Source organism: Palaemon carinicauda, chromosome 20 (assembly GCF_036898095.1).
Source record: "Palaemon carinicauda isolate YSFRI2023 chromosome 20, ASM3689809v2, whole genome shotgun sequence".
NCBI classification, from domain to species: domain Eukaryota; kingdom Metazoa; phylum Arthropoda; class Malacostraca; order Decapoda; family Palaemonidae; genus Palaemon; species Palaemon carinicauda.
The window spans coordinates 18,583,386-18,599,836 of NC_090744.1; the positions used below are offsets into that span (position 1 = coordinate 18,583,386).

Consider the following 16,451-nt stretch of genomic DNA (forward strand, 5'->3'; position numbering starts at 1 on the left):
TCATAATGCACACAATTGTTACTGTGTTGATAATGTCCAAAATTACAAGTTTCAATATCAACTTCCAACAGCCACAGAAGAAAAATTGAAAAATATATATTAAAATTTGGTAGAAAAGTATTAAAAGTTTTGTTTGCGATAGGTTTCCATCTTAGTCATCTTTCTGCATCTGATTCTATGAATGAATGTGGATTGGTTGATTTTAATTTTTATTAAACTTTTATCTATGTAGCTACCTATTTTTTCATTCTTTTGCACAATTAAATTGCTTTCTATAGCATTAGTTTCTCCAGAGAAAGATTACATAGATCACTTGCCCAATCATCCTTTTAAATTCCGAATTGCGCATTAAATTCCTGTGCATTAACACTTTCACAACCTAAGTGTCCTTATACATCTACAGAGAAGGCTAATCAATAGCACATTAAACCCCAAAAAGACATTGCAATGCTTACTTGTGTGCTTTCTGGATAGTCTATTCCAATACATCTTTCACCATCTGTGGAGTTACACTTTTGGTCGTCCATACTTTTCTCATGACCGAAGCATAGCAAAGTACTCCGATCAGTCGTCCTTTCACCTCCACATTTTCCCCAATTAGTTCTTCGTACAAATACAGGGATACCATTCAATCAGTTCTTCAAATTAGATTCAACCTTTTCTTCTTTCATTCACATTCAACATCAACACTTCATTTCCATAAAGGAGTTGAGGTTCAACAACCTCTCCATATTAATGTTTAGTGTTGGCTTCTGCTGACAACTAGAGTCTCATACCAGTCTTTAACAGACATTCTGCTACCTTTCTTGCCTCTCCTATTTTGTGACTCCTTTTCTCTCATCTTGCCTTGGTATGTTATATTTACTTGTACAAATCGATTACTTCCATTTTTTCACTCAATGCATACATTTATTACCTTGTAAAACAGGTTTTTGTATCCAACTTTAAGTTTCTGTTCACCTTCTCTCCCTATTTTTGTTTATTGCTTCATCTTTTGTTCTCTCACGTGTTCTCTTTTGTAATGAAACTTCACATAGAAATACTGTTATCAATAAAAATTACATTTTGCACTTCTCGAGATGTATAATTAGGTTGTTAGGGGCTCGCATAGTTTACCAGAAAAAAACTGTTTATAGCAGAACAATAACCAATTTCCTATCAATTATACAACATACTTTTACTTTTTACACGTCAAATTTTCTGCTCACGAGGGAACTTGGTTCACTAGTTGGGTCGTAGCTTGGTAGTACAGTAAGGGTTGATTTACACTATCAGGCCAATCGCACTGCTGTCGCTCAAGTCATGGCGGTCAAATATTACTACATGATTTTAAATGGAAACGTTCACACTGCCACTTCCGTCATGATAGAAAAAAATCAATATGTACACTAACAGGCTTATTCACTGTGTAAATACATTTCCTAGTTTAACTGAACAATATTCCTATAAAATTATGCTTTTTTCCTTATTTTTATAATCTTACCGAAGGTGTGTACAGTACCTAGACCGAACCGAGACTGGAGCGTGGCCGGACCGATAGTGTGAATCAACCTTAATAGTAATAGCCTCATAAATTAGATGCAGTTAAAAGTATTCTTATTAGCCGTGGGAGGGAACTCTGTTAGTGGTTCTATTGAACTTTTATTTGTGGTTTACTACTTAAGGTTTTGTTATAATTTTACATAAAGGTTCCAGAAGTCTTTGACTTCTTTTTTTCTGAAGTGTGATTTAATGAGAGCTTAGAAAATTTTTCATTTTTAAAAAATTGAGGTTTTGTTATTAGTTATAATTAATTTCCACTCGTAATGTTTTAAAACATATATTGTTTAATTGGTGAACAGTGAACCAACCTAAAAAAAATATTTTAATTTTTCTAATGAAATAATGAATGACTGTTTCTGTTTGTAAAACAGCCTTTGTCGTTTGGTTTTAATTTTATTTTCTAGCCTTCTCTCTTGATTATAATACATTCACACCGGCTATTTAACTTTAATTTTGTTTCAGTGTTTACTAGAACATTCGTATGAATAACATTGTTAAGTATAGCATGATTTAAAATCAATCCTGTTTAAAAGGGGGCAAATCTAAACAAAATGTTTTAAACTACCCGGTATGTTTCTTAGGTGATGTGTTTTAGATATAGAACTATAGCCTATAAAAGATTAATTGTGGGTGAGTGAATTTCAAACTGATTTAGGGACAGTTTATTAATATAAGTTGTGAATATGTTTAAAAGTGGCGATACAGTATTTTCTTTTCTGTGAGACAGTTGTAACAATCATGTTTCAGTATTCAGTGCTAAATGTATTGATTCTGTAGGGATCAGAAATTTATTTTGAAAGCAGTATAGCGTTTTTGGCAAGCTATCCGTCAAGGTGATTAGAAACGAAGAGAGGTCCCATTATTGTTGATGTTTTTTATCTCGTTTGTGAAAAATTGTTAAAGAGGAGTTATGTTGTTTAGAGAAATGTAAATGGATGCAGCTGATACAACAGGATGGAGCAGTAAAGATAATTCACTTTTACTAGTAATTAAGGTGATGTTAGCACTTTCGTAAAGTAGCTAAGTGAGGCCTTTATACTTTTAGTCATTATTACAAGTAAGTTTTTTATTGGGTTACTAATTTTTAGTTTGTCTTATTAATTGAGATTGCAGTGCATTTCATATGCATGAGATTTATGGGTCAAGCATACAAGGCTGTCTCCCCCTTTTTTTTAATATTTGCTGTTCCCAATCGCCTTCCTTTATCCTAGCACGTAAGACCCCATCTAGTTTTAGTCGTAAAACAGCCATTAAAAGTAATGATGTATACGATTGAAATTTAGAGACAACCTGATTTTCTATTTGAGTTATTTTCATGCCTTGCCTTTTGTAATTACAGGAAATTCTGTATTAAAGTGTTTATTTGATGTTTAGATTGACTTGAAATTCAAGGGTTAATATGAAGCGTAACTTGGATAATAATAATCTTTGCCTTAATGAAGAAGATAAAGACCTTTTATAATTGCTTGGTATACTCACCCGATTAAGGAAAGACACGCTTAGTGCCTAGTAGCTGCTCAAGATACCATTTCAGTGGATAGATGAGCGAGATCTTTCCTTGTTATAAGTTCTTCATCTCTGTTGTCAAGCATAGTAATGTAATCTCTTGGTACCATTTTCATAGAAGTACTGTAGATAGGGGCATTGATGTGATCATTGCTCTTGATAAATTTCTCCCATCAGTTTACATTTTCTAAGCTTAAGTTTGGTATTGACACTCTTTTTTGTTGGTTACTATTCATGGTGAGTGTTCTTAACAGTTGGTGTAACTGGTTTTGCTATGCTAGCAGGAATCCTACATCTTTTTCATACAGTAGTTGAATCTGTAGAAAGAAAAATGAGCCAACTTTATTTTCTTGTCATCAGATGGATTTGTTTTTCCCTTCTCAATGTAACTATTCTCAATTTAACTGATTTCCCATTTCTAATGAGAGGGATTTTCCATTTCCATTCCTGAGGCAGTACCAGTCATATTTTCTCTAGGGCATTCCACTGCGGAAAACTACACCAAGTGACTTTCCTTAGCCAGGAGAAATTGTTCATGAGGATTAAGGAAAACTATATGGGTCAGTCTGACCTTTGTAGTAGAACCTAATGATTTTTCTACTAGGTCTTATAGAAGAGTACTCCCTAAACAGTTAAAGCAAGCTATTATGAAGTTTCTTAGCTGTGAAACATTCTCGTTTCTGGCAGTTGTATATATATGTGTTGTGAATTATATTGGTGTTCCCTAAGGCATCCTTCTCTAAAGATTATTATGAGTTGGTTTAGCCCATGCCATTGACCATTTGATGGAGAACCAGTATCTTTTGTTTCTCATTCTCTGGGAACCTTCATAGAAAAGGGAGACAAGAATTAATTCCCATATGCCAATGAGTGTCTTATATATACTTAAAGAGAATGAGATATTGCAGACCCAAATGTTCACACCATACAGTAATACTGTACCCTGCTATAAGTTGGTTTGATGCACATCAATTCTTACCGTTTGTCGATTCCTACTTTCGACATACTGCACATCAGTTCCTACTTTACGTCACTCCTCCTTGGGTATTAAATGTAAAAATGAAATTCCTCTTACGTTATTTTTCCTGACCTTACGTCTCTTTCTACACCTTGAATTAATGATTTTTGTATACCTGTAACCATCTGTGATTTAATAGTTTGTTACTCTCATGCACATAGCTTAAACTCCAGCTGATCATGGAGGTATCGATCAGCACTGGGTTTGGTTGATTTTCATGAATAATAACATAGGTACACAGTCAGTTGAGATGGTCTTTGGAAGTAGAAATTTTCTGTTGATGTACATCCACATCAGTTTTATTCCCTCTGTAAACTTAAGATCTTTGATGTTGAGAAACAGTCCACAGCCATCCTTGTTAGCTTCTATATCCAGAAATTAAGTGTACGTTTGAGACACTAAAACTTAAGTTAAAGCTTGTAAACATATAGGTGCCTTTTACACCATCTACATCATCATTTCCAGTTTGATGAAATAGGAAGTGAATAGGTAGTCTGATTCCACCTCTTAAGTATATTACGTATACTTATACAGTATCATTGATAAGGAAAGAATGAAATTGTAGTTTATAATTTTGTGTAAACAACAGCGAATTTTGTAGTAGGTCTTGATAGTTTAGTTACAAATATTTTCATTTCTGCTTGGGAGCCCTCTTCTTGGCTCTTGAAGGAAGTCTGCTGACAAAATCCAGGAGTTAGAGTATTGCACATAGGAACCAGAAAGACTAATTTTTAGTAGAGAAATCTCTTTCATTGTTTACCAATGACTTGGTTGATTTAAGCAGCTAGTTGTTCCTCGGCTTGTCTTACCTGAAACTTTTAAGTGTGGTAAGACGTAAGAAACAATTGACTATATTTTATGTATATTTTAAGCAGCTAGTTGGTCTTAGGCTTGTCTTCCTTAAAGAGGTGTGGTAAAACATAAAAACAATAAAGCCTTATATATCTGTGATATAAATATTGCTTTCAATTTGATATAGCACCAGTATTTATATGAAGCAGTCATAGAAGTAAATTAGTCCTTCCTTTCGTGTAGAATGTACTTAGATGCTGTAAGCTATGTTGAATTTCATTAGCAAAAAGTATTTTGTCATGTTAAAAGAAAAGAATCCGTACCTGTATATGATTAGTTGTAGAACCACAAAATAAATTATTTCCAGGCAATTGTGGTCATTACATAGGTGTTTTGCACTACTGTATACATTACAGGCAATTGCGGTCATTACATAGGTTTTTGCACTATACATTATTTAGAAAGAGAATAGATTTTAGTAGTTTAATAGATTGAAATAAAAATAAAAGTATCCTCATGTTCATAGACACTTCCAATTTATATATTAGTTCTGAAACTTTCTTGTTTTGTACATTACTGTACATTACTTCAATGTCTTGTCGTATTTATGGTCCTGCGTCTGTAACTATTCTATAGTACAAATATATTTTGTATTCTCCAAGTTCTGACTTGAGAGCTATGGTACAGTATAATTACTTGACTTAATTGTAATAATGGGAAAGGAATTCTTATTTAACTTTCATACAGAATATTATTCCTGTATTTTAATACTTCATATGTATCCCTGATTTTTTTTTTTTTTTTTTACTGTAATTTCAACAATGGCATATTTTTACTTAGTTTTAATAGAATGTCAAGTATTACCAAAAGCATTAAAAAAATTTATTCATTATTGAGCTCATAAAAACTACATAGTTTTTTTTAATTGTTAGGACATAGTTTGAGTATTCTTTGTTTGAATATTGACATAGCAATATACAAATTGCCTTTCTTTAGAATTTAATGAATATTTTGCATTGATTTCTCTCTTGCATACCTCATGGTTTCCAATCAGACAGGTATGAGTTAAGTTCTTATCTCTGTAAGTGACAAAAAGAGATTTATGTATGCCTCATTAATATTATCCAGCATTGCATTTCATTGTGCTACTGTAGTTCCGATTTTTTTTTATTTTGTACTGCCACCAATTATGATTTGTACCTTAGAGGTTTTACTGGATCTAAATTTTTTTTGCCCTTCATTTTGATACAGTAATACATTTTCAAAATGTAGCTAGTTAGTTGAATCTAGAGTACCTGAATCACGTGTTAGCTTTCCCCTACAGAAATGAGAGATTAGTTTAAATTTCCCTTTTTTATGAGATTAGCAGATGATTTTTATGACTGTAATGTCACTTTATCATTCGTCTTTTCTTTTTTTTTCCAAGATGATTATCCTGGTTACTTTTACTCTATTGAGATTTCCCTGAAATTGTACTAGTAGCCTTGAGGATTCATTTATGATCATAAACTTGATGTAAATTATTGAAATTTAATATACAGGATTTCCCATTTGTGGGAAAAATTGGTATAATGTATTGTATCTAAGCTCCAAAATTTTAAAACCAAATATTCTACGTAAAATAAGATTTTTTTTTTAGAAATTTATTTTTGTATAGTGTATGGAAGAATAACAAAATATTGCACTGTATAAATATAATTAAATTTCCATTGTATAATGTACTGTATTCATAGTATAATTTGCTTACATGAATAATGCTAGTATGTGTATTAAGATAGCAAATCATATTGTTTAGTGAATAAGGGACTCACTCTAGTTTTAAGTGTCAGCCTGATATTGCTAAATCTAGTTATAAATTTACTTATTACTCTTTTAAGTTAAGGTATGCTTGATTCTGTTGGTGAAGCTTTTCTGTACATTATTGTTTAGATGAATACAGTATATATAGAATGCAGGTAAATATATTCCAAATCTTTGCTGCAAAATTGGGTATGCTCATTACTTATGATATATTGTTAGTAAGATCGACTTGCAATGATGGACTGCGAAAATTACGACTTCAAATTATTGGGCTGTGAAAATTACGACACAATTATTGGCTGTGAAAATTGATCATGGTATTAGAGCTAGCCTATCCTCATGTGAATTAATACATTTACTTTTTCAATTGTATACAACTGTTTGCTCTGTGCTTTATCTTCTCATATGTTTATACATGCAATGGCTATTCATTTTGATTCCTTCATCTTTGAATTTGGAAGGCCTATTAAAGAATTTATTTCCTATTTCTAAAAACGGTCTATTTCCTTGGTACTCTGAAGGAATATTATCAGCTTTCTATTCTTTCTACTATCCTTGATTTACTATTCTTTGATGTAATTTAGTAGACTACTATTTTATTTCAGATAAGTGAATCTTTCAAAACCTCTAGTACTTTTATTACAGTGATCTAAGAACTTTTCCAATTACATACAGTATATAATTACATTAAGTACTGTATTTTGTCCAGAGTTCTTTCAGTAAAACTAATTTCTTATAATAGTTTATAAATGCATATTTGGCAGTGTTTTTTATTTTATTTATTTATAGCCTGCAGCTCAAGGCAGTGAATTTGTAGCATTATATAAAATAATTTCGTTTATATCGTTTTTCAAGTTAAATTGCACTGCAATATCTAGACAGCTTAAAGGAGACTTTGATGACTGGTATCTAAGACAGAAGCACTGAACTTCATGAGCTAGTTTTCAAATGCTCGTAGATGATGGTAACTTTGGCGGCTGTTTGTCGAGAGGGCTTTTATTTTGCATTGCACGTCTCATGCTTGCACCCTGGCTTACAGCTCGTCAGGCCTGGCTAGCAGCTGCGAGATCTCCCCAACAACCCCCGATTCAGAATCCACTGGTTGGTCCTCTTGGGATCGCCGTTTAGGGCCTGGGGAGTTCGGTAGCAAGGTCCGACGCTACTGGAGCTCTGAGGAGAGTGGGTATATGGAAGGGCTTGACACGTCTGTGGACACCTCTGTACTAGCACACCTTTCACCTGTGCACGAGATCAAGTGAGCTTAATATAGTCTGTAAGGGAAAGTAGATTTGATCAGTAGGAAGTAAGAGTAGAAGTATATAGATCGGTATATTTCACTGCATAAATATTTTAGGAGATGAAGGCATTGATCTTTATATGTGTCTAAAAGAGTTCATTAGAGATAGTACGGAAACCTTGTTCATATTCGAAGTGATTTTGAAATTAATATATTTATAAGATTTATTTAAGTGTTGAGTTTTAATCACATGTAGGGTAGGATTTAAGAATGTTTAAAACTAATGTAGAATTTTCTTTTTTAAACAGGATAAATATTTGAAGATAAGTTCCAAATATTGTTCAATTTTATATATTTTTAAAGATTTTCTCGGTGAACTGAATTTGAAAATTCCTAATTGGGGGAAAGTAATGTGCAGTACATATAATTAGAAAACATAAGGGTCATAATAAAAGTATTATAGGTTTAATAATATTGCTGTTATTAGCCTTTGCTTTTGTAGTAAAGCAGTGAAATATAATTTTTCATTTCTCTGTGTTGTTACACACTTGTTATACACCAATAAGAATTCGGTCTTGAATCTATGAAATTTAGTGGAAAGTAAGACCAATTGTAAAAGGTTATCTATCTTTGTGATGATCTGGAATGTATATTAGGTTAATATCAGAACACCCTATAGTCTTAATGATATCACCATATTCTCAATACTTATCATAGTTGATTTCATTAAGAGAACTGACAACCAGTAGAGCCAAAACATTCTAAGAATAGTTAAAATTCATAAGGAAATTTATAGTTTGTTGGATAATGAGTACAGTATTATAATTGGTCCAGATTGTTTACTAAGTTATTAGGCACTGACAACAGTTTCTTCCTCCTACATTATCATAGTAACTTGTTTTCTGTAATCTATCATCTGTATTAGCATAGAGAATGAAGTGAGTTCAACTCGTCACTCAACTTAATTATAACAGATGAAATCTTCAAAGGGTTATCTATCAACAAACTAGGAAGTTTATACCTGGCTTTGCATATTTATTACGCTCATTCTTATCCATATCGGCTAAACTTTGTCATAAATGCTTGGCTAATGCCTAAGATTTTTGCTGGCTTGAATTTGGGGACAAAAATATCTTTATAGACCTCAGAACTGATACAAAAAGCCATCCAGATGTTTTGTTCAGATTTAATGTTCCTTCAGAGAACAACACTGATGTACAATACTTTACTTTTTCAGGCTTTGAGAATTAGAAGAAAATATTTTAGAACTTGCTAAGGTTTATTCTTCACATTATTGCGACTGATTTGGAAAAAGTAAGGAACATTTCTAAAGAAATAGAATAGAAGCGATCGTACGTCTGATATTTTCAATTCATGCTTACTATGTAATAAATTAATTGACTCTGTTTTTAGTTTTGTCCTTTGCTTCATAAAGGGAATTTTATATTGCATTGTGGGTCACACGTCATGGTGTAAGTGTTATCAACAGTCACCTTTAATTTTATCCTGATTTCAGGGAAAAAGAAACTTCAGAAAGCAGCACCTCTACTCCTCGGCATCGTATTGATAATCAGGACATCACACTAACAGCGGATAACATTCAAGAAAACACTGATAACAAACTTAACAATAACCTTATTATGGGCAATAAGTCCAGCCTTGTCAATGATAATGATCTTTCCAACAATACTGAAGCACTAACAACAAAAACAGTAATGGCTATTGGTCAGAAGGTTAAAATCACCGAGTATGCCGAGACGGAGTGGCATGGAAATACGCCAAAGGCACAAATCATCAGACAGGTATAGTAATTTATTCAGTACATAAGGATATATATTGATTTGTTTTATTGTAAGTAGGCATATAGCCACAAGCCAGAAAAGAGGTAAATAGCAGTTTCATCTGGTTTTGTAGGAAAACATGTACGCTATGTTTATCATCAAGTTGTTTAAACCACATGTAAATTCAAGATTTTTTGTATTTCCAGTTCAATAGATAATGATAGTAGCACTCTCTTTTTTATGGGTGGAAATACTGTAGTTTGGAACATTAGGGAAGTTATATATCGTATGATGTTTAAAATACTTCTCTTTCAAAGCCTGGCTTTATATCGATATTTACCCTACCCTAAAACTATACATTTCCTGTTTTCTTTTCTTTCTTTTTAATAGGCTTATGCCTCTAGTACAATATTGAGCGAATCTGGCGGTTAATGACAATAACCTTGGCTAAGATACGCACAGCCCCTTGGTTTTTTAAGTCTTCTCTATGACTGATGAAAAAGTACAGTATAGGTATGCACTCCGCTAAACTGGGTGGTTTTTGAAAATTAGGTTAATAGCAATAATAAGAGATATCTTTTGGATTTGTTAGCAATAACTCAGAATTGTGGCAGTTACTACTGGAAGATCATGATCCAAATTTTCTTTGTGTCTCGTGCTGGACTACTTTATTGCGATTTAGGTAATTGTTGTGAAGAATGTATTTGCTTACTGTTCTTGTTATGAAATGGTATGTTCAGATGGTAGCTGACCATGTTAAGAATTCTGAACGTAAAAGGAAATTAACGTTTAGCTCAGACCTACCTGCCGAGTCATCAGCAGTCATTCCCTGGCTTTCCCTGGTTCTAGCTTAGGTGGAGAGGGAGTTTGGGCACTGATGCCATTCATGAGTGACCCACCTTTTAAACAGGAGGCAACAAGGTTGGGCATTAACCTGGACGAATGTGAGGGGAGTCATCTTTTTACCGCTGTTTATTCCAAGGAAGTAGAACGTCTTAGCGGCTCTGTTAAGAATAAAAATTCTTTCAAACAGATGGTCTCTACATCTGTTAGTGTGTGCATAAATCTGGAATCGGTGAGGACGACCAAAAGTGGACGTATTGAGACATCGCTCAAGAACAGACAGAAGTGTTTTGCTCACATGTTGCAGATCCTTTGGCTTTTGTGGGATGTAGTATAACCCTTTAACCCCCAGGCTATTTGGAACTTTCCAACCCTTAACCCCCAGGGGTTATTTTTTTTCAAGCTGATTTTGCAGTATATTTTTTATAAATTGCTCTAACAGCCTTAATTTTCATCATAGAGAGGTCAGCTTGGTGTCATTCTCTTGGAAAATGCCTGAAGTTTCTCAAAAAATCATCAAAAATATGCAAAAAAAATGTAAATAGCAGTTTTTTCAAGGACGTACCGGTACGTCCATAGGGGTTAAGAGATGAGTTTTGTGAAACGTACCAGTACGTCCTTTGGGGGTAAAAGGGTTAAATGATAACGTTTTGTTTGATTATATAATTTTCAATATTAAACTTACCCGATAATCATGTAGCTGTCAACTCTGTTGCCCGACAGAATTCTATGGAGGGATACGCCAGCTATCACAATACTAGAAGGGGGTGTACTTACCAGCGCCACCTGTGGCCAGGTACTCAAGTACTTCTTGTTGACACCTCCTCAATTATTCCTCTGTCGTGCTTCCGGTTAAGACGTTCTGGGATACGCTTATGTTCTTGGAGTATTTTCACGACTTTGGTGAAGTATTTCTCTTTGATTTCGGCTGTCGCTTTACTGGAAACTTCTATTTTAGCTTAGTTAGCTTTTGGAATTAATTTGATTAATTTTGGTGACGAAGAGAGTATGAACTCTCGTTCGCCTTTCAATGGCCGACCCTTCCCTTAGACGGAAGTGTTGGTGTCTAAGAGAGTATAGACTCTCTTTCTTAATTTTGCTTAACAAAAGTTATAGATTTATTTTATATCTCTCCGCCTCTTATAGGCCTCTTCGATTAACTTCCTTTTATTATAAACTTATTAAAATTAATTTTTATATTTGTTTATATTCGACCTTCCTAATAGTAGGCGGTCTTTTCTTGGTACCGAAGTTAATTTTCGTGAGCCCGTCATTTCGGTTTTACCTGTTAACATATTATGCTATTTTAAGGTCTTTGAAAGAATTTCTTTGATAGTCTCGTACTTTTTCAAAGTTGAACTAACGTTTTGTTTGTCTCGGCAGTTGTTGACGTTCAGAACGTTTCAACTTGCACTCTATCGTTACGATAGAGAAAGAATGTTCACGGTTTCACATTGCAGTAAGAGTAACCGTGTCTAGCGTTTTGTTCATTCTTTCTTAACTTAATGGTTTTGATCCTAATAAGGAACTTTTCTTTTTGGGAAATATTTCAGTTTTTTCCTTTAACAATAATATGTTTTAACGATATATATGTTTGGGCTCTTCTCTCAGGTTCTAAGAGAGAGAGAGAGAGAGAGAGATAGAGACGGAGGGAGAAAGAGGATAAACGTTTCCCTCAAGCCTGCCAGGCGTACGAGTAACGTCGTTATCGTTTTGCTCTTATCCCTAGTCTCTTTAGGGGAAGAAACTAAACGTTTCTAGAGTGATCTAGTGTTTAGTCTCTTTCCAGCCACTGAATTTTCTTTCATTAGATTTTTCTGTTACATTGTAATTCTGTTTTCGCAATTACTAACTTTTGAGAAGGATAGAATTGCGTGTTTCAGGTACAAACCACTTAAAGTTTCGAGTTCAGTGAAATAAGTGCAAACAGAAATCAAAGTGATAAGTGATTAACGCAAAGTATGTCAGTGTTATGCGTGAGGGTACTTTTGTGCGCGCCAGTCGTCCTCCCAGTCCGGGACCTCTTGCAAGCTCCCAAGCCCAGGGGAGAAGCAATGTCGAAGGGCAAAAGGGTTCGGCAGGCCTTGATCGGCGCACAGAAGTATCCTCGGTGGTTGTGGGCGTGTCTTACCGAGACTGTCACTCCCACCCGCAGACGATTGAGCCCTTATTTTGCTCGTCTGCAGAAGAGATTTAGAAGAGAAAATAAAGGCAGAGTAACGCTGGTCTCAGGTCTCAAGACCTCTTAAACGTAAAGTCCAGACCTATGCCAGACGTACGAAGTAAAGTTCAACAACCCGGATGCAGTCATTGGGTTAGCTCTGACTCTCCTCAGTCATCAGTTTGTCGGGCTGAGAGTGCGCCTACACTCCCCCCGCCTGATCGCAGTACCACCTGCCAGGCGTACGATGTTGTGGACTCTACTACAGTCCATGCAAGCACAGCTTTCGGACCTGATGCGTGAGTATCGTGCTGAGAGTGTTGCACCTCCTCCTCCTCCTGCACCGGTGGTGCACCAACCGCCTGCACCCGTTCAGCCTGTGCTGCACCCGCCTGCACCGGTGGTGCACCAACCGGCTGCACCCGTTTCAGCCTGTGCTGCACCCGCCTGCACTCGCTGCACCCAGTCGCAGCACCATCTGCCAGGCGTACGATGTTGTGGACTCTTCTACAGTCCATGCAAGCACAGCTTTCGGACCTGTTGCGTGAGTGTCGGGCTGAGAGTGTTGCACCTCCACCTGCACCCTTTCAGCCTGTGCTGCACCCGCCTGCACTCGCTGCACCCAGTCGCAGCACCATCTGCCAGGCGTACGATGTTGTGGACTCTTCTACAGTCCATGCAAGCACAGCTTTCGGACCTGTTGCGTGAGTGTCGGGCTGAGAGTGTTGCACCTCCACCTGCACCCTTTCAGCCTGTGCTCAACCCGCCTGCACTCGCTGCACCCAGTCGCAGCACCATCTGCCAGGCGTACGATGTTGTGGACTCTTCTACAGTCCATGCAAGCACAGCTTTCGGACCTGTTGCGTGAGTGTCGGGCTGAGAGTGTTGCACCTCCACCTGCACCCGTTCAGCCTGTGCTCAACCCGCCTGCACTCGCTGCACCCAGTCGCAGCACCATCTGCCAGGCGTACGATGTTGAACCTCTTTCTGTGTTCGCTGTTCCCAGTGTTGTTCAGCCTCAGCCTTCTTTAAGGCAACCTTTGGTTTGGGATCAGGAGGATTACTCCACTCTTCCTCCTCCTCCCCTGGCTGCTCCACCGGTGGTGCAACTCTCGGTGGAGGTACAACCTCTTCCACCTGTGAGTCAGTCTCCTCAGCTGCTGCACCGAGCTCAACCCGTGCACCCTGATCCTGGGAACAGGAACTTTCTGCACCTTCCACTGTTGTTGTTCCAGCTCGTTCTGACTCTGCTGTTCAGCATACCTTACCTCCATTAAACCATGGCAAAAAATATGAATCATGAGTTATGAATGTAAGGTAAACATTATGTTGATTTTTAAACCCCATGCAAGCATGCATAAAGCACTCTAGCACTGGTCATGGAATTTCTGAGAAATGTTAAACGCCATGCACACGCTCTGCTTTCCTTACAGCAGGCTCTGCTTACAGCAGGCTCTGCTTACTACATGCTCAGCATTCAGCATGCTCTGCATTCAGCATGCTCTGCATACAACATGCTCTGCATACAGCATGCTCTGCATTCAGCATGCTCTGCATACAACATGCTCTACATATAGCATGCTCTGCATACAGCATACTCTGCATTCATCATGCTCTGCATACCTTACCGCATGCTTCTCAACATATCTTGGGTTGTTGCCAACTCACTAGACTGTCAAGCAGTTTCATAACGTTGCCTTCTAGTCTGCTGCTTTTGCACCAGTGAACCCTCACTCAGAGAACTTAGCTTTTCTAGGATAAGGTCCCTGTAGATGAGAAAGTTCTTTTCTCCCTCCTTCTGATATTCCCTTGAGGACTCTGTCATTTGGAGGGAGCCTTTAGCTGCATAACCTCTTATGGACTTTTATTTAAGCATAACATGCTTACAGGGAAGGTAATGGTTCCACTTCAGCCGCTAATCCCGTCTGTTACCACACCTGCTCCCATAGACCTTGAGCTGTGTTGCATGACATGCAGTCCAAGCTTAGTCCTTGTTAGAGGATTTTTTGTTTACGGAGTCAATGTGTCACGGGGAAGACGTTCAACAACCAACAGAAGGGACTTGTTGTGACGCAGTGCGGCAACCTCAGCAACCCGTTAAGGAGTTGTCTGTACGACCCAGATAGTCTAGACAGATTCGGGTTGTCACTGTACTTCCTCGCTTGCCCATGATTGACAGTTTACAGACTGTGCAGCAGTATCATGATCTTGTGTCCGGCTCCGTCAGACGACTGGCTTTTAAGAGCTCCCACAAGTCGTCGCTGTCTGGAGATTTTCAAATGGACTATGGATCTGACCAAGGAACTGGGCCTCCTGGTCAATTTTGAGGAGTCTCAGCTCGTTCCATCCCAGACCATTGTTTCCTTGGGTATGGATCTTCAGAGTCGAGCTTTTCGGACTTGTCCGTCGGCCCCAAGGATCTTCCAAGCCCTAGAATGCATCCAGAGCATGCTGAGAAGGAACCGATGCTTAGTCAGGCAGGGGATGAGTCTAACAGGGACACTTTCATCGCTGGCCCTGTTCATCGAGTTAGGGAGACTCCACCTCCTCCCCCTTCAGTATCATCTAGCTGCTCACTGGATAAAGGACATGACGCTAGAGACGGGCTCAGTTCCTGTTTCCGAAGAGATGAGGTCTACTCTAACGTGGTGGAAGAACAGCATTCTTCTCAAGGAAGGTCTACCTTTGGCTGTTCAGACCCCCGACCACCGTCTCTTCTCGGACGCATCGGACACGGGCTGGGGTGCGACACTGGACGGACAGGAATGCTCGGGAACATGGAATCAGGAGCAAAGGACACTTCACATCTATTGCAAGGAGTTGATGGCAGTTCATCTGGCCTTGATAAACTTCAAGTCCCTCCAGCTTAACAAGGTGGTGGAGGTGAACTCCGACTACACCACAGCCTTGGCTTACATCTCCAAGCAGAGAGGGACTCATTCGAGGAAGTTGTTCAAGATCGCAAGGGACCTCCTCTTTGGTCAAAGATCGAAAGCTCACGCTGGTAACGAGGCTCATTCAGGGCGATATGAATGTCATGGCAGATCGCCTCAGCCGTAAGGGTCAGGTCTTCCCCACAGAGTGGACCCTTCACAAGAATGTTTGCAGCAGACTTTGGGCCCTGTGGGGTCAGCCAACCATAGTTCTATTCGCTACCTCGATGACCAAGAAGCTCCTCTTGTATTGTTCTCCGATTCCAGACCCAGCAGCAGTTCGCGTGGATGCCTTTCTGCTGGATTGGTCCCATCTCAACCTGTATGCATTCCCGCCGTTCAAGATTGTCAACAGGGTACTTCAGAAGTTCGCCTCTCACAAAGGGACACGGTTGACGTTGGTTGCTCCCCTCTGACCCGCGAGAGAAGGGTTCACCGAGGTACTGCAATGGCTGGTCGACGTTCCCAGGACTCTTCCTCCTAGAGTGGACCTTCTGCGTCAACCTCACGTAAAGAAGGTACACCCAAACCTCCACGCTCTTCGTCTGACTGCCTTCAGACTATCGAAAGTCTCTCAAGAACTAGAGGCTTTTCGAAGGAGGCAGCCAGAACGATTGCCAGAGCAAGGACGACATCCACTCTCAGAGTCTATCAGTCTTAATGGGAAGTCTTCCGAAGCTGGTGCAAGGCCAATGCAGTTTTCCTCAACCAGTACCACTGTAACCCAGATTGCTGACTTCCTGTTACATCTAAGGAACGTAAAATCCCTATCAGCTCCTACGATCAAGGGTTACAGAAGTATGTTGGCAGCGGTTTTCCGCCACAGAGGCTTGGATCT

General features: G+C 38.1%; 1 protein-coding gene across 1 annotated transcript in view; it reads left to right on the top strand.

Annotated features, from left to right (window-relative positions):
- Nucleotides 1-16,451, top strand: part of LOC137659678 (uncharacterized) — an 80,833-nt gene that overhangs the window by 47,281 nt on the left and 17,101 nt on the right. The window contains exons 13-14 of the mRNA XM_068394503.1: nucleotides 7,698-7,913; nucleotides 9,412-9,697. Coding sequence (XP_068250604.1) covers nucleotides 7,698-7,913; nucleotides 9,412-9,697 — 502 coding nt within the window. The remainder of the gene's footprint in view (nucleotides 1-7,697; nucleotides 7,914-9,411; nucleotides 9,698-16,451) is intronic.